The sequence below is a fragment of the Pristis pectinata genome, chromosome 6 (genome assembly GCF_009764475.1).
Source record: "Pristis pectinata isolate sPriPec2 chromosome 6, sPriPec2.1.pri, whole genome shotgun sequence".
In the NCBI taxonomy this organism is placed as follows: Eukaryota; Metazoa; Chordata; class Chondrichthyes; order Rhinopristiformes; family Pristidae; genus Pristis; species Pristis pectinata.
In genome coordinates, this window is record NC_067410.1 from 2,692,778 (window position 1) to 2,714,793 (window position 22,016).

The 22,016-nt window shown below is 46.5% G+C and overlaps 1 protein-coding gene across 1 annotated transcript in view; it reads right to left on the reverse strand.

Moving 5' to 3' along the window:
• Nucleotides 1–7,539, reverse strand: part of LOC127571243 (thioredoxin reductase 1, cytoplasmic-like) — a 48,325-nt gene extending 40,786 nt beyond the window's left edge. Inside the window, exons 1-2 of the mRNA XM_052017463.1 lie at nucleotides 7,192–7,539; nucleotides 3,038–3,098 (exon numbers count right to left, since the gene is read on the reverse strand). Of these exons, the coding sequence (XP_051873423.1) occupies nucleotides 3,038–3,098; nucleotides 7,192–7,467 (337 nt within the window). The 5' untranslated portion in view covers nucleotides 7,468–7,539. The remainder of the gene's footprint in view (nucleotides 1–3,037; nucleotides 3,099–7,191) is intronic.
• Nucleotides 7,540–22,016: the final 14,477 nt, after the last annotated feature.

The following is a 22,016-nucleotide window of genomic DNA, read 5'->3' on the forward strand; positions in this document are numbered from 1 at the left end:
AAGAGATTTCTGAGCCCTTGGCGATAATCTTTGCATGCTCACTGGCCACAGGAGTAGTACCAGATGATTGGAGGGTGGCAAATGTCATTCCTTTCTTCAAGAAAGGGAGTAGGGATAACCCTGGGAATTACAGACCAGTGAGTCTTACTTCAGTGGTGGGCAAATTATTGGAGAAGATTTTTAGGGACAGGATTTATGAGCATTTGGAGAAGCGTAGTCTGATTAGGGACAGTCAGCATGGCTTTGTGAGGGGCAGGTCATGCCTCACAAGCCTGACTAAATTCTTTGAGGATGTGACAAAACACATTGATGACGGTAGAGCAGTGCATGTGATGCATATCGACTTTAGTAAGGTGTTTGATAAGGTTCCCCATGATAGGCTCATTCAGAAGGTCGGAAGGCATGGGATCCAGGGAAACTTGGCTGTGTGGATTTGGAATTGGCTTGCCCATAGAAGGCAGAGGGTGGTTGTAGGTGGAGTGTATTCTGCCTGGAGGTCGGTGACCAGTGGTGTTCCGCAGGGATCTGTTCTGGGACCTCTGCTCTGTGATTTTTATAAATGACTTGGATGAGTAAGTGGAAGGGTGGGTTAGTAAATTTGCAGATGACACGAAGGTTGGTGGTGTTGTGGATAGTGTAGAAGGTTGTCCAGGGTTACAACAGGACACTGATAGGATGCAGAGCTGGGCTGAGAAGTGGCAGATGGAGTTCAATCAGGGAAAATGTGAAGTGATTCACTTTGGAAGGTTGAATTTGAAGTCAGAATACAGGGTTAATGGCAGGATTCTTAGCAGTGAGGAGGAACAGATGGATCTTGGGGTCCAAGTCTATAATCCCTCAAAGTTGCTCTGCAAATTGATAGGGCTATTAAGGAGGCATATGGCGCGTTGGCCTTCATTAGTCGGGGTATTGAGTTCAAGCGCCGCAAGGTAAATTTGCAGCTCTATATAACCCTGGTTACACCACACTTGGAGTATTGTGTTCAGTTCTGGTCACCTCAGTATAGGAAGGATGTGGAAGCTTTAGAGAGTGTGTAGAGGAGATTTACCAGGATGCTACCTGGATTCAAGAGCATGTCTTATGAGGATAGGTTGAGTGAACTAGGACTTTTCTCTTTGGAGCGAAGGAGGATGAGAGGTGAACTGATAGAGGCGCACAAGATGATAAGAGGCATAGATCAAGTGGACAGCCAGACTTTTTTCCAGGGTGGAAATGGCTAACACAAAGGAACATAATTTTTTTTAGAAAGGTGATTGGAGGAAAGTACGGGGGGGATATCAGAGGTAAGTTTTTTTTTGACAGTGGTGGGTGCATGGAATGCACTGCCAAGGGTTCTGGTAGAGGCAGATATATATTAGAGACTCTCAGACAGGCACATGGATGGTAGAAAAATGGAGGGGTATGTGGGAGGGAATGGTTAGATTGATCTTAGAGTAGGTTAAAAGGTCGGCAGAACATCATGGGCTGAAGGGCCTGTACTGTGCTGTAACGTTCTAACCCAATTCCCTCCTATATCTTCCGGGAGAGAATGAAAATTAAACCCATACCAATCCAATTCTCAGGGAATGGCTAATTTCAATGGGTATTAGAGATTTATGATGAGATTGTGGTTGAGCAGATCACTAGCTCAGTATAATCACAATACTACACTGAGTGAGTAGAAGAAAAAAACCAGAAAACTAATACCCACACAATATCTGGTAGAGATCAAGAATACTATTTGAAAGTTATTTGAACATTTTATTTTAAGAAGAGAAACCCACTCAGCTGTCCAGTTACTCCCTTTCACAGAATCTCTTATTGTGAATAATTAATGAATTTCTCATATTTACAAGACTTTGATATGCACAAAATGGTTCACATTTCTTATGCAGTAACTACTTCATAGCAAACAAAGAACCTTTTAAATGCTTTTGTACTTCCATGGAACACAAAAGGTACTATATAGATGCAAAAACATGCACTCTCTCGTGAATTGCTTCAGATGCCAAATTCCCTCTTGAAACCACTGTTTGCCCGATTCCCGTAGTTACTTATTCCCCATCTCCAAATCGTCAGACTGCATATTTGAAATTCAAAACAGGATAAACTGAAAAGAATATTAAGGGAAAGAAAGGCACAAGCTCTGGACCCCAACTCCATCTCTCTCTTCAGCAACTGCCCAAAACAGAATCAAATTGTCAGGAAATGAAAAATGCTGTGATTGTAATGAGCTTCAGGTTACATCTCAATGCAACACAAAGATCAGGTTCCACTTCTACAACACTGCCTCTATCTGGGTGCAAAGAGTTCAATTCCTTCTAAATTTTTACCATTTATTAACTACCCTTTGTTAGTGATCTCTCTAGTAAAGAAATAGGTCCTTCGTAACCACTCTTTCAAGATACTTAATTTAGTACAGCTCAATTAAATCTCCACTCAGCCCCTTATTCCAAAGCATCTCCAAACCTTCCTCATGGCTAAGTTTGAATGCACTACCAGAAAGAATGGTGGAATCAAGATTCAGGAGTAACATTCATACGAATAATGATGGCAGAAAAAAAGTGTTTACAAGACTTCAGGAAGAGAGCAGGGCTGCAGTGGTATTTTAACAGTCTACCAAAGAGCTAGCACAAGTAGGATGGGCTGAATGGAATTCTATCAATCTACAATTCTCAATTCCAATAGAAGGTCATTGACGTGATAAATTTGTTTCTCTCTAGAGGGCAAGGTGGCCTGCTGACAAACTAATCACTCAGGTGAAGTTTAGATATGAGATTAGAGGAAAGAAAAATAAGGAAGCTAGGAGTATGATGACACAGCAGCTTCATTGTTTATTATGCACCACAGTAATAAAGTTATAATCCATAAACAATTTGAACTAGAATCTGTACATTTTCCCTTGCTCTGCATGACTCTGCACTTTTCCCTTTTGTTTGCAAGTTCTTCTAAAAGTCTACACTGATAAGGAAGTACATCAAATATTAAAACAGTATCTTTGAACAGAATTGGACGATCACTATCAACTAAAATTTTTAAAAGATTAAAAAATTATTACCCATCAAGTCTAGTTCCACAGTATGAATATCAACGCTCAGGCTTGCAAACAGTTCTTTAACCTATTATTTAAAAAAAAGACAGTCATTATGGAAGGAAAGCAATGCTACCTAAAAATTATCCACACAGAACCCAAATTCATATAAAAGCAACAACAGGCACAATACTATCAGAACTACATCATCATGTGCCCATCCTGAGATTGCCAAATCTTGCTGAGGTATGGTTGCTCAGGGCAGGGCAATGCTTCAGTACCTCATCATTGCAAGTTCTATTTATGTACAAACAGGAGTGTAGGCAGGCTTGGAGAGCACCACATCCTGCTCAGAAATGCAAGCCAAATTTCGCAGCATTAGTAACAATCAAGGCTGGGATCTTTGGGCAGCTATTTCCATCTACTCCAGATCAGAGGACAGTTACAGTGCACAAAGTACTGCCCTGAAAAGATCAGCTAATGCAGTGCAAAAGGAAACTAGAATCTTTTGGTCTGATTCATTTCATTTGCTAAATTAAAATTCAATATATTAATTAGTGTGTATTGTGAACAGAATAAAGCAGAAGGGAGCAAGATTGCATTAAATATTCTCTATTTCAATTGCATTGGAAAAGTATTGGATCAATATTTAGGGGATGTGCATCTGGAATTTATAAAGTTGCCCTTCCACAACCATACTAACACTTGGTCACAAAAATCCTGCAAGCAGGTCATTACAGGTTAAAGGGATTGGTTTATTAGATTAGCTTGCAAAGAGTCACGGCAAACTTCACGGGAAAGGTAAACTGATAAATTTGATAACAGGTTTATTCATTCACAGGATCTGGGCAACGTGAGCAAGGCCAGCATTTATCTGTCAATAGTTGGACCCTCACCAGCCCATCCCCGCCTTCCCCCCCCCCACCCCCCCAAACACCTACACCAAGCTTAGTGGCTTGATAGAACAGTTAACAGTAACTACATGGCTTGATAGAACAGTTAACAGTAACTACATGGGTCTGAGATCCTGCACAGGCAGGACTAGATTTTTGTGGCAAACAAGTATTTCCAAAGTCACCATTACTGACACTAAATTTTTCATTCTAGATTTATTGGTTAAATTTGAATTCCTAGGATGCGTTGTGGGATTCAAACACATTTCCAGATCAATGCTCTTTGCTTCTGAATATTTGTCTATTAACCTACCCATTATGTTATCATACCCAATGTATTTCCAATACAATTGCAATCCAAAGATCCTGAAGACTTTATTCTACCATGGGAACACCATGGTCAAATTACAAGACACCATTTATATTTCCACCTGTTATTAGCACTCAGAACTGTACAGAGCACAAGAAGATACCTTCTGAAAAGGGAGGATAAAACTTGGCACTAAAGCAGATGACTGCAACATTCAGCTGTACTTGAACTTCCTTAGCCATGAAACTGCCCATGCCCACAAGTAGCAATAGATGAACATTCATACATGAGCTGATCAGTGGCAAGGACATCCATGGGACAGAAGTGCTGGGAAACAAAGGAAAACCTGAAAGCAATAATGATGTAGTACTTCATGAAATACAGCGACTTCACACAAAGAGCAACAAGATAGTTAATAACTGTGTAATAGATACTGGCAGGTACACGGGGTAGAATTCCCTTGCCTTTGGCAAATCACACATGGGAACTTTTGTTCCTATCTAGGTGCCAGGGAGGGCTTTAGGTTACCATCTCATCTGAAAGACGGCACCATTATATCTCCTCCTGCTCTTTTGTTAGAATGAAGAACAATGCTTTTTTATTTTATAAAATATCTTATCCTAGTCAGCCAATGAAGAAATAACTCAAAATACTATGCCTATTGCCACTCATAAAACAAGCTTTTACTTAGAATAAGGAAGAAAAAGTTAGTTCATTTAACATTCTTAGTATGTTAAGAGAATCTAGGTTGGATAAATTTCATAAAGAATGTTGTTGCATTTCCTTACAAACTGTGATTAGCATCAATAAACAGTTAATATATTACTTTAGGTTCAGGGGCAACGTTACAACATTACAAGAATTCTACTCTTCAACTAATGTCCTATACTCTGAACAGGCAAACAATACATCTTAAACGATAGCACTTCCAAAAATTCCATACTCCCTCACTCATGCCATGGTGGTGTATTCTCTTGGATTATGTGCTCAAGATTTGGAGTGCTGCTGAAAACTGCAAAGGATGCAAGCTAGCCTATGATCAGGTATGACAATTTCACACTCACTATCGTGCAGTTGTCATCTGATCATACAGTAACCTAAATTAGAAGTCATTCTGTGAACAGAATTACTGTCACTTAACCTGAGGATCTAGGCTTACAAAACAAATACTCAAGCAGGATAAATGATAGCCACAAACAGAAAATTTACACACCAGCAGTATTCAGGTTTATTATCACTGTCTTATATGATGTGAAATTTGTCATTTTGCAGCAGCAGTACATTGCAAAAACAAAATTACTATAAATTACAAAATAAATAAATAGTGCAAAAAAAGGAACAACAAGGTAGCGTTCATGGGCTCATGGACCATTCATGCACGCATTGCCACCTTTGCTGAGCAGCAGCAGTAAAGTAGACGTATGCAACGGCATTCTGAAGTCAGTACAAATTAAGATACCAAATCTCACTGTTGCATTTCCCTGCAGTGCAATAGTGACTAAACTTCAAAAAGTACTTTGTGAAGAACACCAGAGTGACCAAAAGTGATGGAAGGCACCATAAAAATGCAAGTCCATTCTTTTTCCACTCAGCCTAGCTTTCCTAGTAGCACCGGGCTTGTGTGAAAACTCCATTTGATAAGAGACAGAAAGGAATTATTTGAAGCTTGGTTGAGTAAGAATGCTTAAAATCCTACATTCCTGAGTGGAAGCTCTCATATTTTAGTGATGATATGGTTAAATGATAAAATAAAGAGAATCATACTTGGGAAAGTGGAGACAAACTGAAGAGGAAATTGTGAACAAGGTGAATAAAAGGGATCAAAGAAACAACTCCAAACATAAATGACAGGAATCAGTGCATGGCCCTCAGCACTACTCCACCACTCAATCAGATCATGCCTATTTAGTACCTCAACTTCACTTTCTCGTCCAACTCTATATTCACACAATTCCAAAAAATCTATCAATCTCTGTCTGGAAAACACTCAACAATTCAATATCCACTATCCTCAGGGATAGCAAATTGAAAGAATTTCTTCTAATCTCAGTCCAAAATAGAACAGCCCTTGAACCGAATGGCCTGCTAGACTAGTTCAGAGGGACACACCACTTTGTTATGGGACTCAAGTCACATACAGGCCAAACCAAGAAGGGAGAACAGTTTTATTTTGCCTGCACATTATCAGAGTAGTTCGATTTTTAGCCACAAACACCAGACCAAGCCACAGAGGGGTGGTGCACCAGCATGAGAGCACTATAGTGTGACATGTTTACATAGCATTCCCCCACAGTATACACACAGGGCACAGAAGAGGGTGGGAGACACTGCAGTGTGACAGATTTACATAGCATTTCTCTACTGTAAACACACAGGGCATGGCATGACCTTTACTTGGCATTTCCCCACTGTATACATGCAGTGTGGCATTTACATAGCATTTCCCCCACTGTAAACACACAGGGCATGGCATGATGTTTACGTGTTTCCCCCACTGTATATACACAGGGGTGTAGCATGTTACATAGCGGTTCCCCACCGTAAACACGCGGGGCGCGGCATGACGTGTTTACATAGGCGGTTCCCCACCGTAAACACGCGGGGGCGCGGCGTTGACGTGTTTACATAGCGGTTCCCCACCGTAAACACGCGGGGCGGCGGCGTGACGTGTTTACATAGCGGTTCCCCACCGTAAACACGCGGGGCGCGGGCGTGGACGTGTTTACATAGCGGTTCCCCACCGTAAACACGCGGGGCGCGGCGTGACGTGTTTACATAGCGGTTCCCCACCGTAAACACGCGGGGCGCGGCGTGACGTGTTTACATAGCGGTTCCCCACCGTAAACACGCGGGGCGCGGCGTGACGTGTTTACATAGCGGTTCCCCACTGTGAACCAGAGCCGGCGGGAAGGGAGAGAGAGCCGAGCCCTGATGTCCCCCCAGCTCCGGGCAGGCCCCGACCCAAGCCCCGGCCTCACCTTCTTGCAGTACGGGCAGAAGCTCTTGCTGAACACCACCACCAGATGCGAGTCGATCAGCCGCTTGATGCCGGCCTTCAGCTCCTCGGGGGAGGCGGACGAGCCGGTGGGAGCCATGCTGGGGCGGCGGGAGGGCAGGACAGGACGCGCCGGCGCCGCCTGCTTCACACGGACGTTTACCTCAGGCGGCGGCGGGAAACCTCGCGAAGGTTCTGGGCGCCTCGCTGCGCAGCCCGCGCTCACTCCGCCGGCGGACGACCCGGAGCCACTGCGCATGCTCCGTTCTCCCCGCCCCGCCCACACGCCGCAGCCCCGAACCTACTGCGCGTGCTCTCCCACGCCCCGCCCCTCCCCGATCGGCCCCGCCCACACGCCGCAACCCCGACCCAACTGCGCATGCTCTCCATCGCCCCGCCCCTTCACGCGCGGCCCCGCCCACTTGTCCCACCCCCGACCCAACTGCGCATGTTCCTCTTCGCCCCACCCCCCCAACCCAGGGGGATTGGCCCCGCCCTCAATCCCCGGCCCACGTGGTTCACCTCCCGTTCCTCTGGGCCGCGGCAAACAGTTGGCAGCCACCCGGGATTTAGCTGCTCTTCGCTCTCACTGGCATTTGTTCGGCGGGTGAAACATGCCGCGGGACCCACTCAGGCGCCGCGAAGACCGCGAAGTGCGGGTCCTGAAGGCGCTGGGCGTTTCCATGGCAGCAGTGGGACTGGAGCGGCCCCTGGTGGACCAGCGCGGTACTGCCGTAGAACGTGGGCTAGCACCAGTCAGCCCAGAATGGCCTCTCCTCCACCTCCTCCAGCCCCACAATCAAAGTGATGGAAGGTGGTCAGTAACACTTCCTCACCAATGGCCAGTTTGGTTCCACCAGGACCACCTACCATCAGAACCTCTACTTCCCCATGTCCTCTCGGACCCTCACCAATTTTCATGGATGCACCATAGAGAGCATCCTATCCAGATGCATCACGGCTTGGAACGGCAACTGCTCTGCCCAGGACCGCAAGAAACTGCAGAGAGTTGTGGACACAGCTCAGCACATCACGGACACCAGCCTCCCCTCCGTGGACTCTGTCTACACTTCTCGCTGCCTTAGTGAAGCAGCCAACATAATCAAAGACCCCTCCCACCTCAACATTCTCTCTTCTCCCCCTCCCATAGTACAGAAGATACAAAAGCCTGAAAGCACGTACCACCAGGCTCAAGGACAGCTTCTATCCCGCTGTTATAAGACTATTGAACGATTGCCTAATACGATAAGGTGGACCCTTGACCTCACAATCTACTTTGTTATGAACTTGCACCTTATTGTCTGCCTGCACTGCACTTTCTCTGTGACTGATACACTCTATTCTGCATTCTGTCATTGTTTTCCCTTGTACTACCTCAATGCACTGTGTAATGAATTGATCTTATGAATGGGATGCAAGACAAGTTTTTCACTGTACCTCAGTACATGTGACAATAATATTTCAATTTCCCTCATCATGACCTTGGTCCAAAATTCCTCACCATCATAAAAACAAGTCTACAGCCAACTTGATTCATTCCAATCATATCAAGAAATGGCTGAGGGAGCACTGCATCCAGCCAAGGCTATGGGACCAGACAACAGCCCAGCTATAGTGCTAAGACCAGCACTCCAAAACTAATTGCACCCTAATAGTGACCTTATGGAGGTGTATAAAATCATGACGGGCATCCATAAGGTGAATGCACTCAGTCTTTTTCCCAGGGAAAGGGAACAAAAACTAGAGGGCATGGGTTTAAGGTGAGAGGAGAAAGATTTAAAGAGGACCTGAGGAGCAACTTCTTCATGCAGAGGGTGGTGCATATGTGGAACAAGCTGTCAGAGGAAGTGGTTGAAACAGGTACAATAACAACGCTTAAAAGATATTTTGATAAGTGTGCGAATGGAAAGGTTTAGCAGGATATGGGCCAAACACAGCAAATAGGACTCGCTTGGTGGACACTTTGGTCGGCATGGACCAGTTGGGCTGAAGGGCCTGTTTGTGTGCTGTATGACTCTATGACTCTTAAAGAACAGAATATGTTTTTCCCAGCGCTGAAGTGGTTGCTGCAAGAGGACACAGGTTTAAGGTGCTGGGGAGTAGGTACAGAGGAGATGTCAGGGGTAAGTTTTTTACTCAGAGAGTGGTGAGTGCGTGGAATGGGCTGCCGGCAACGGCGGTGGAGGCGGATACGATAGGGTCGCTTAAGAGACTGTTGGATAGGTACATGGAGCTGAGAAAAATAGAGGGCTATGGGTAAGCCTAGTAATTTCTAAGGTAGGGACGTGTTCGGCACAGCTTTGTGAGCCGAAGGGCCTGAATTGTGCTGTAGGTTTTCTATGTTTCTATGTCCAACCCAGGTAATTACTACAGTCAATCTACTCTCAGTCCTCAGCAGAACATTAGAAGCTGTTATTGATGGTGCAAACAAGCACCACTTACTCACCGCAGCGGTTCTCAAGATGAGGCTTTCCTTTCCAGGACATCTGAAATCTCCTCCTTCTTCAGGAAACGTGCCTTTCCTTCTACAGTGGTTGATGGAGCCCTCACTCACATTTCCTCCTTTTCCCAGACATCGGCTCTCAGCCCACTCCCTCCAAATAGAACAGAGATAGAGTTCCTTTGGTCCCCACCTTTCACCCTACCAGCCTCTGGAGGCAACACATGGTCCTCCAACACCCATACCTGTTCACCAAAGCCCAGTTTGTTTTTTGCCAGGTCCACTTAGCCCCACACTTTCTCCCAGTCTTGGTCCAATCAGGGACCAAAGAGCTGAGTCCCAGAGATGATGTCAGGATGACACAAAGACTACATTTGGCCCATTCTGACATCAGAGAGCCTTGGTACAACTGAAGTCAAGGAACATTAAAGTACTTGGAGTCACACAAAGGGCACCAGGACGTTACCGGGACTGGAGGGATTGAGTTGTAAGGAGAGGCTGGACTTTTTCCTTGGAGTGTAGGAGTCTGAGGGATGACCTTATAGAGGTGTACAAAATCATGACGGGTGTGATTTTTCCCGGGGTAGGGGAGTCTAAAACTAGAGGGTATAGGTATAAGGTGAGAGGGGAAAGATTTAAAAGGGACCAGAGGGGTAAGTTTTCCCACACAGAGGGTGGTGGGTCTATGGAATCAGCTGCCAGAGGAAGTGGCAGAGATGGGTACAATTACAACGTTTAAAAGACACTTGGACAGGTCCATGGATGGGAAAGTTTTAGAGGGAGATGGGCCAAATGCGGGCAAATGGGACTGGCTCGGGTAATGTGCACTCCACGTCAAAAACATTCAGACATCTCCCACTCAGAACTGAAGTTGAACCAAGTTATCTTCAAACCCGAGGAGCTATGTAAGAAAGGAGGAGTGAGGGACTGAGAGGCTGGAACGTTTAGGGATGAAACATCAGAGCTTAGAGCCCAGATAACTGGTGACATACCCACCAATGGCAGAGCAGTTAAATCTGGTGAAGGTGGAGATATCTGCGATCTTAGGGAGTTATTCACTGTTCATTATTCAAGAGGTAGGGAAAGGTCAACACATTGCCCGGCTCCAATTGCCCCTTGAGAAGATGTGATTGCGCTGGAGAGGGTGCAGAGGAGTTTTATGAGAATGTAATGGTGTTCGTTTATTATTGTCACATGTTGGACAGCAGAGATGAGTTGGGCCGAAGGGCCGTTTCCATGCTGTATAAGTCTATGACTTTAAAGGAAGGTCGTTAGAGATCAACCATCCCAGTCCCAGGACAGAGCTGCATGTGTTCCTCAGAACAACGTCGTGGACCCAACCTTCTATGACACCTCTTTAAAATCGTTTACATCCACATTAGATCACAGAGTGGGCCTCAGTTTAGTTTCTCATCTAGAGTCAAGGAGAGGGTGAGAGTCTATATTCTATAAGGCAGAGCTTCTCTTTCCTTCCCCTTTAAATGCAAGTTGCACTTCCTACCCTCCAGACTGCAGAAACCATTCCCATATGCATGCATTGATCGTGTGGATAGTCAGAGGCTTTTTCCCAGGGCTGAAATGGTTGCCATAAGAGGACACAGGTTTAAGGTGCTGGGGAGTAGGTATAGAGGAGATGTCGGGGGTAAGTTTTTTACTCAGAGAGTGGTGAGTGCGTGGAACGGGCTGCCGGCAACTGTGGTGGAGGTGGATACGATAGGGTCTTTCAGGAGACTTTTGGACAGGTACATGGAGCTGAGAAAAATAGAGGGCTGTGGGTAAGCCTAGTAATTTCTAAGGTAGGGACATGTTTGGCAGAGCTTTGTGGGCCAAAGGGCCTGAATTGTGCTGTAGGTTTTCTATGTTTCTATAAGTTAAAGAATTTTGCAAAATGACAACCAATGTAGCCACTATTTTCATGTACCTTTTCGTACTCTGGGATGCAGAGTAAATGGCCCCGGGGTCTTATCAGCTTTCAGTCCTGTTAACCTCTCCAGCATTTTTTTATTTATACACAAAATATAAACAAAGTAGCAGAATGTTGACTAATTATGGAAGTCAATCCCTTATCAGTTAATAATTTACAAGGACGACCAGATGTTGCAGAGAATAGCAATGATATGGTTTCGTGTCAGCAGGCTTCAGTTTTAGAACCTAGAGGATTTGGGAGTGAGTGATAGGGACTTAGTGGGGCACCACAAGGCTGTGGTCAGAGAAAATCTCGGTGCACTTATGTGATAACAACACTTTTGTATTGATCTTAGTTCTGAGGCAGTCCCTTGGGGTCGAGGAATTCAGTGATACAGTGGAACAGTGAATCCTGGATCAACATTACAAAGGAGGAAGTGTTTGAGGTCTTGACACACAGTTAGGGTGGATAAATCCCTAGGATGTTATGGGAAGCAAGGGAGGAGGCCTTGGCAGAGATTTTTGTATCTTCGTTAGCCTCTGGTGGGGTACTGAATCAGGTTTATTATCACTGACAAATGACGTGAAATGTGTCATTTTGCAGCAGCAGTACAGTGCAAAGGCAAAATTACTATAATTACAAAATAAATAAATAGTGCAAAACAAAAGGAATAACCAGGTAGTGTTCATGGGTTCATGGACCGTTCAGAAATCTGATGGCGGAGGGGAAAAAGCTGTTCCTGAATCGTTGAGTGTGGGTCTTCAGGCTCCTGCACCTCCTCCCCGATGGTAGTAACGAGAAGAGGGCATGTCCCGGGTGGTGAGGGTCCTCAGTGAGGGATGCCGCCTTCTTGAGGCACTGCCTCTTGAAGATGTCCTCGATGGTGGGGAGGGTTGTGCCTGTGATGGAGCTGGCTGATGTTATGCCTTCATAGAACATCGATCATAGAACAGTACAGCACAGGAACAGGCCCTTCGGCCCACAATGTTGTTCCGCACCAATTATAGTAGTAATAAAATGCCCAGCTAAACTAATCCCTTCTGCCTGCACAATGTCCATATCCTAGCATTTCCCTCATATTCATGGGCCTATCTAAGAGCTTCTTGAATGCCCCTATCATATCTGCCTCCACCCCCACCCCAGGCAGCACACTCCAGGCACCCACCACTCTCTGTGTAAAAAACTTGCCCCACACATCTCCTTTGAACTTACCACCCTCACCTTAAATGCATGCCCTCTGGTATTAAACATTTGAACCCTGGGGAAAAGATACCAGCTGTCTACTCTATCTGTGCCTCTCATAAATCTTATAAACCTCCATCAGATTTCCCCTCAGCCTCTGCTGCTCCGGAGAGGACAACCCAAGTTTGTCCAACCTCTCCTCATAGCACATGCTCTCTAATCCAGGCAGCATCTTGGTGAACCTCTTCTGCACCCTCTCCAAAGCCTCGACACCTTTCCTATAATGGGATGACCAGAACTGAATGCAATGCTACGACATAACTTCCTGATTCTTGAACTCAGTGCCTTGACTAATGAAGGCAAGCATGCTGTACACCTTCTTTACCGCCCTATCAACCTGTGCAGCCACTTTCAGGGAGCAATGAACTTGGACCCCAAGATCCCTCTGGTCATCAACACTGTTAAGGGTCTCGCCATTAACAGTGTACTGTCTCTTTACATTTGATCTCTCAGGGTGCAGCACTTCACATTTGGCCGGGTTGAACTCCATCTGCCATTTCTCTGCCCATATCTGCAACTGATCTGTATCCTGCTGTATCCTCTGCCAGGCTTCTACACTATCCACAACACCACCAATCTTCGTATCATCTGCAAGCTTACTAACCAACCATGCACATTTTCATCCAGGTCACTTACATACATCACAAACAGCAGATGTCCCAGTACAGATCCCTGAGGAACGCCACTAGTTACAGACCTCCAGCTAGAATAAGTCCCCTCGACCACTACCCCCTGTTTTCCACAGGCAAGCCAGTTCTGAATCCAAATGGCCAATTCACCTTGGACCCCATGCATCTTAATCTTCTGGGTGAGCCTCCCATGAGGGACCTTGTCAAACACCTTACTAAGATCCATGTAGACAACATCCACAGCTCTACCTTCATCAATCACCCTCGTCACCTCGTCAAAAAACTCAATCAAGTTAGTAAGGCAAGACTTGCCCTGCACAAAGCCATGCTGACTGTCCCTAATTAGGCTATGGTTTTCCAAATGCTCATACATCCTATCCCTAAGGATCCTCTCCAGTAACTTCCCTACCACTGACATGACACTCACTGGTCTATAGTTACCAGGATTATCCCTGTTTTCCTTCTTAAATAATGGAACAACATTAGCTACTCGCCAGTCCTCTGGGACCTCACCTATGGCCAGAGACGACATGAAGATAGTGGTCAAGGCCCCATCTCTTGCCTCTCTCAATAACCTGGGGTATATCCTTTAAGTCCCCAGGAACCTATCCATTTTAATGCTCTAAGAGACCAAACACTACCTCCTCCTTTATCTCGAAATGCCCGAGCATATTAGCACGCTCCACACTGATCTCCCTGTCCTCCACATCCTTCTGCTTGGTAAATATTGATGCAAAGTACTCATTTAGGACCTCACCCACATCCTCTGCTTCCAATCACATGTTCCCTCTGTTACGAGCCGGGTTGCTATTTGGTGAATGTCCCTTTAAGGCACCTGGACAGTAGAGTAGTCGTGTTTGTGTGTTTGTGTGTGTGTGTGTGGTGTCATCAAGACAACAAGACTGTAAAAACGTGCTAGCTGTTTTGCTCAGTGAGTCGAGAAGAGAGAGCGAGAGAGACAGACAGAGACAGACAGAGACAGACAGACAGAGTGAGACAGAGAGTGAGAGAGAGACACTGACTGCTGGTCTCCTTATCAATGGATGAAGAACAATAGCTCTGTCTGTCACTGCAATCCATGTATGGATTTTTGGAGCAACCAAGTGGAGACCACTTTGTCATTAACCTGTACTGGAAAGCAGGTACTTCTGTGGGCGGCCACGTATCGAATGCCTTCGGGGTGGCAGACACTTTGGAATAAAGCAGTGGACATCATCGGAGATTGAGGTGTCGTATGGGTTCCATCATGGAACATGCGGATTTTGTAATTTCTCTCTACATTCTCTCTACGTTTTCTCTTCAGTCGGTGGTTTTGCAAAAGCCTTTGCTCACGTTTCACCTTATGGCTTGCTGAGTTATTAGTGGTGCAAATCCCCACCCCAGCACCAACACCTCTCTTACCTCTGTCTTTGAGAACTATTCCTAGACTTGGAGTTTGGGAATTTACCACACACACACACACTTTGAGTTTATTAGTTTTGGGGATTATGTTTAACATCTAACATTTTTGACTTTTCTCATTATCACAAGTCGTTATTAATAAAATAGTTTCTGACACTTATACATGGCTCGGTGTGTTTCATTTGTTGCTGGTACGTAACACCTCCTTTATCCTTGAGTGGTCCTACCCTCTCCCTAGTTATCCTCTTGCTCTTGACATATGTATAGAATCCTACTTGCCAAGGGATTTTCCTGGCCCCTCCTGGCCCTCCTAATTCCCTTCCTGAGTTCTTTTCTGGCTTCTTTATAATCCTCAAGTGCTCTGTTTGATCCCAGCTTCCTCAGCTTGACATACTTTTCCTTTTTCTTCCTGTCAATATCCAAGGTTTCCTTCCCTCGCCATCCTTGTCCGCCCTTCTCACTGGACCATCCCTGTCCTGTACGCTGTGCAGTTGGTCTTTAAACCCCCTCCACATGTCAGATGTGGACCTGCCGAAAAACGGCTGTTCCCAATTAACTCTCCCTAGTTCCTGCCTAATGCTCCCATAATTTGCCCGGCTCCAAATTTAATACTCTCCTACACGGTCCATACTTATCCTTATCTATAAGGATCTTAAAACTGAAGGAGTTGTGGTCACTGTTCCCCAACTGTTCTCCCACTTGAACGGTCGGTCACCTGGCCAGGCTGGTTACCCAACACCAGGTCCAGTATGGCCCTCCTCTCATTGGACTGTCTCCATACTGATTTAAGGAAACCTCCTGGATGCATTTAACAAATTCTGCCCCATCTAAACCTCTTACACTAAGGAGGTCCCAGTTTATATTAGGGAAGTTAAAGTCCCCATGACAAACAACCCTATTAGTTTTACACCTTTCCCTAATCTGCCTGAATATCTGTCCCGGTGGCTATTGGGGGGATCTGTAGTATAATCCCATCAGACTGATTGCACCTTCTTACTTTTGACATCTCCCCATATCAACTCAGTGGACGAGCCTCCATTATGTCCCTCTGAGTGCAGCTGTGACATTGTCCCCTGATTAGCAGTGCATTCCCCACCCAGCACCAAACCTCTCTTACCCCGTCTTCATCCTTTCTAAAACATTGAATCCCTGGAACATTAAGCAGCCAGTCCGGTCCCCTCTCTCACCAGTCTCTGTATGCCCACAACATCATAGTCCCATGTGCTCTAAGTTCATCACCCTGACCCATAACACTCCCAGCATTCAAATACACACACTTCAAACTGTCCATCCCATCGTGTCTGTTACTTTGCTCCTGCCTGTGTTTACTGGCCCTGACATCTCCCTTCCTCTCAATCCCTCCACTTTCTGACCCGGTGCCCTGGTTTCCATCCCCCACCAAACTAGCTTAAACCCTCCCGAGTAGCACTAGCAAACCTCCCAGCCAGGATATTGGTTCCCCTCCAGTTGAGGTGCAACCTGTCCCTCTTGTACAGGTCACCCTGCCCCAGAAGAGGTTCCAATGATCCATGAACCTGAAATCCTGCCCCCTGCACCAGTTCCAAAGCCACTCATTCATCTGTTCTATCAGCCTATATATATAAAAAGGTAACACTAATGAATGATCTGTACAAGAATGTAAAGGTTTGCACTGTTCTGTAATTGTATAGCTTGTTTTTTATTATGAATAAAGTTTATCTTGAATAAAAAAAAGTTCCTGCCCTGACTAGCCCGTGGCACCGGGAGTAACCCAGAGATTACTACCTTGGAGGTCCTGCTCTTCAGTCTCTTTCCTAACCCCCTACACTCACTGCGCAGGACCTCTTCCCCTTTTCTACCTATGTCATTGGTGCCAACGTGCACCACAACCTCTGGCTGCTCCCCCTCCCCCTTGAGAATATTCTGCAGTTGCTCTGAGACATCCTCGACCCTGGCACCTGGGGATAACACACCATCCTGGTGTCTCTTTCATGACCAGAGTCTCCTGTCTGTCCCCCGACTATTGACTCTCCAATCACTATTGCTCTGCCTGACTTTACCCTTCCCTGCTGAGCCGCAGAGCCGGCCACAGTGCCACTGACCTGGCTGCTGCTGCTGTGCCCTGATAGGTCATTCCCCCAGCAGTATCCAAAGGGGTAGACGTTGCTGAGGGGAATGGCCACAGGGGAACCCTGCACTGACTGCTTACTCCCCTTACTTCTCCTGGTGGTCACCCATCTCTCTGCAGCCTGTACCCTGGGTGTGACCACCTCGGTAAAAGTCCTCATCTATGAGGTTCTCAGCTTCCCGGATGGTCCTGATACATCCAACCAGCTACAGTTCCTTGACCTGGCCAGTCAGGAGCTGCAGTTGGGTGTACTTCCTGCAGATGTAGTCACCAGGGAGAACGGTGAGGCTCCCTGACATCCCACATCTTACAGCAGGAGCATTCCACTGCCCCAACTGCCATCCTGCCTGCACTGAATCAAGGACTGAGGATTTACAGACAAACAAAATAAAGACCTTACTCGTACCTTCTTACCGAAACCATCGTTTTAAAGAGCTGCTCACACTCACCCTCACCAAGGTCACTTACTCAGCCTCTTCTCACTGAAGCCGCTTGAGCCAAAGCCTCAGTCCCTCACTCTAACACTGAACCACTCCAAAATGCCCGCTCCCGCTTAACCCTAGCTTCTTTTCACTGGCTGCTGCCGATTAGCTAATTAGCCAATTATAACCAACAATATACAAGTTTGCTTCTTAAGGGTCCTGCTCACTGAAAAAGAAAAACAAGCACAGAGACTCACCCGCTTTTGAAAACTCCCTGCCTCTCGTCCTGTTTAATAAGGGCAGCAGGGATCAGCCAGGGAACTGCGTGCTGGTGAGCCTCACATCAGTGGTGGGAAAATTATTGAAGGGATTCTGAGGGACAGGATTTATTTGCATTTGGAAAGGCAAGGATTGATAAAGGATAGTCAGCATGGCTTTGTGTGTGGGAGATCGTGTCTCACAAATTTGACTGTTGTTTTGCAGAGGTGACCGAGAGGACTGTTGAGGGCAGGGAGGTAGCCATTGTCTACGTGGACTTTAGGCAAGGCCTTAGACAGGGTCCCACATGGCAGGCTGGTCTGGAAAGTGAGATCACACAGGATCGAGGGTGAACTAGCCAATTGGATACAAGATTGGCTTGGTAGTAGGAGGAGGCAGAGAGAGGTCGTGGAGGGGTGTTTTTTCAGACTGGAGGCCTGTGACCAGTGGTGTGCTGCAGGGATCGGCGCTGGGGTCCTCCGTTATTTGTCACGTATATCAATGATTTGGATGAAAAGTAGGTGGTATGATTAGTAAGTTTGCAGATGACACAGGACAAAGCAACCCACTGATGGGCACCCATTCACTACCCTAAACACCCCGTCCCTCCACCACCGGCGCACAGTGGCTGCGGTGTGCACCGTCTACACAACGCACTGCAGTTACCACCCCCCCCCCCCCCCCCCAAGCTCGCAGCCCCAGACACTGAACAGCCAAGGACAGTGGAGTGGAACATGTTCCCTCCATCACACATCGGGCCTTGATGTTGATGGAATCATTCTCCACAAGGTCAAATCAGGACACAATCCACCAGCTGGTGCCCAACTGGAGATTTAAGAAGCTTTACATAAGGTTCTTTACACACATTTCCTCTATAATAAAGCCAAGGTTCCATCTGCTCTTAAAAGTGCCTTCTCAAACAAGCTGTCACCTTCAACGATCGGTGCACTTCAGCCACCTGGTATAACACTGACATCAGCACACTGTAGGGCCTTGCAGTGCTGAGGGAGTGCAGACTGTTAGAGGGGCAGTACTGTGGGAGTGTGCATTCGGAGGGGAATTCCTGACGGAGCATCATACTGTGGGAGGGGCAGTACTGAGGGAGTACTGCACTTTCTGTTTACAATCTTTCTAAACAACACACAGATAATTAGTTGCATCACCAATCACTGTAGAGAAAGGATACTTTTATACTTTAATGAAGAGGTATTTCCTCTCTTATCTCAGTTCTACAACATCTCCTCAGGTAATTACAAAACTGAGGACCCTTATCACAGTTAAATAAAGTGGCAGCAGCTGTATAGCCGAATGTCCTTCAACCCTTTACCCACTTAGCTCAGCTTCCTATCATGTCTTACAACTACAGTTTTGCAACTATTCACAAATAAGAGGTCAAGAAGAGGACACTGGACATTACACTTTAATTAAACCTTCAGCACATTCAGGATCGTAATAGGCTGCAGAGGGTTGTAGACTCAGCCAGCTCCATCACGGGTACAACCCTCCCCACCATCGAGGACGTAATTTTTACGTCCTGATGTCTTGCACAGTACTGCTGCCGCAAAACAACAAATTTCATGACATATGTCAGTGACAATAAACCTGATTCTTCCAACAATGTAGCATTTAGCCCCCTTTATCCATCAGCTGATTCTTTGTGTGGGCTGTGTGTGGTGAACTGTAGCAGAATCTGATGCAGATAAACCTGCCTCAAGGACACTGCTGTCTGCAGTAACACTCGAGAAGCTCGACACCACCCAGGACACGGCAGCCCATTTGATAGGCACCCCTTCCACACCCATTCACTCACTCCACCACCGACACACAGTAGCAGCAGTGTGGACCATCTACAGGATGCACTGCAGCAACTCACCAAGACGCCTCAGACAGCACCTTCCAAACCCACCACCTCTCCCAGCGAGAAGGACAAGGGCAGCTAAAGCACGGAGAACACCACAACCTGGGAGTTGCCCTCGGAGCCACACACCGTCCTCACTTGGAAATATATCTCCGTTCCTTCACCGTCGCTGGGTCAAAATCCTGGAACTCCCTCCATAACAGCACTGTGAGTACACCCCCATCTCAAGGACTGCAGCGGTTCGAGAAGGCAGCTCCCCACCACCTCCTCAAGGGCAACTAGGGACGGGCAGTTAAATGCTGGCTCAGCCTGTGAAGCCCACAGCCCTTGAATGAAAATTTTAAAAAGTCATCCAAGTCAGTCACATTTTACAAACAGCAATGGTCCCCAGCACCAATCCATGTGGGACACCACCATTCACAGACATCCACTCACAAAAACAACCCCTCTACCTTCACCTTTGTTTTCTATTCCCAAGCCAATTTTGGATCCAACTTGCCAACTTGCCCTGGATCCCTTGGGCCCTAGCCCCTTGGATCAGTCTCCCATGGGGGATTCCAATCAGTGATGTCCTGTAAGACTTGCCAATAAAGCTATGTTTCTGTGGTAGACCATGGGAACACAGGCTTCTAACAAGGTCCTGCATGACAGACTGATCAAAAACTAAAACCATGCAGGATCCAAGGGAGAGTGGCTCAGTGCCAGGAAGCAGGTTGATGAGTGTACTTGTCACTGGAGGGCTATTACCCCAGGGATACCACAGGCCCAGTATGCACTCCTTCACTTGGTATTGGTATTGGTTTATTATTGTCACTTGTACTGAGGTACAGTGAAAAACTTGTCTTGCATACTGATCGTACAGGTCAATTCATTACACAGTGCAGTTACATTGAGTTAGTACAGAGTGCATTGATGTAGTACAGGTAAAAACAATAACAGTACAGAGTAAAGTGTCACAGCTACAGAGAAAGTGCAGTGTGATAAGGTGCAAGGTCACAACAAGGTGGATCGTGTGGTCAGAGTCCATCTCATCGTATAAGGGAACCGTTCAATAGTCTTATCACAGTGGGGTAGAAGCTGTCCTTAAGCCTGGTGGTACGTGCCCTCAGGCACGGTAGTGTAGCGGTTAGTGTAACGCCTTACAGCACCAGCAACCCGGGTTCAAATCCGGCTGCTGTCTGTAAGGAGTTTGTACGTTCTCCCTGTGTCTGCGTGGGTTTCCTCCGGGTTCTCCGGTTTCCTCCCACATTCCAAAGACGTACAGGTTAGGAGGTTGTGGGCATGCTACGTTGGCGCCGGAAACGTGGCGACACTTGCGGGCTGCCCCCAGATCACTATGCAAAAAGATGCATTTCGCTGTGTGTTTCGATGTACGTGTGACTAATAAAGATCTCTTAACTTATCTTACCTACCTGATGGAAGAGGAGGAAAGAGAGAATGACCCGGGTGGGTGGGGTCTTTGATTATGAAATTCAAAGCTTGGCAGTGGTGGGATTCAAAACCACCTCTCCTCAGAGACTGCAGCCTAAATCCAGTGCCTTAGACCACTCGGCCCAATGATTAATTAGTCAAAGTAGGTGGCACAATAAGGAAACTTGCAGGGACTGGAACAGGATGTGTGGGCAGGACTGATCTCGATGGTGTGGTCAGTTGGGTAGAAAAGGGGCAAATGCAATTTAATGAGGAGGTGTGTGGGGCGAGGCTTCTGGGGAAGGTCAACACGGCAATGGGATGGAGACACGAGAGACTGTAGATGCTTAAATCTGCAGATGCTGCTCAGCCTACTGAGTTCCCCCAGCAGTTTGTGTTGTGGAAGGGAATGTACGGTGCCTGGGAAATTGAATGGTGTGGATCAACAGAGAGGGAATCGTGAAATGCACATCCTTAACGGTCAGAAGGTGATTTTAAAGGCTTTCTTTCATTAGTTGAGGCACACAGTATAACAGAAGTCATGCTGAACTGGACACAACACAGGTGAGGACACAGCTTGAGCAATGTGCACAGTTCTGCTCACCACATTACAAGAAAGATCCGATTGCACTTCAGAGGGTGCAGAGGAGATTTACGAGGATGCTGCCAGGAGAGTTCCCACGAGGAAAGATCAGAGAAGCTCATTTGGAAAGGAGCAGGTTCGGAGGAGAATTCACTGAGGTGTGTGAAGTTATGAGGAGCACGGATTGCATGAATATGAAGGAGAGTTCTCTGCAGCTCTGAAACCAGACAGTGCAGCCGGGGGAAGGATTACAGTGGCAGTGACGATGATCTCTCTGAGCGAGAGGGGGTGGTGGGATCTGGAACTCACTGCCTGGGAGGACAATGGAGATAAAACCTTCATCCATCTTTCACCAGGACGTGTGTTTGAAGAGCAGCGACCTGCAGGACTGCACACCCAGAGCTGCAAGGTGGGATGAGGCTGAGCGGCTCTGACTAGTACAGTCACGATGGGCCAAATGGCCTCCTTACGTGGCATAAATTTTCTTTGACGTTTTTATTTCAAAAATATACTGTATTCATAATACATACAATAAACTGCAGAGAGTTGTGG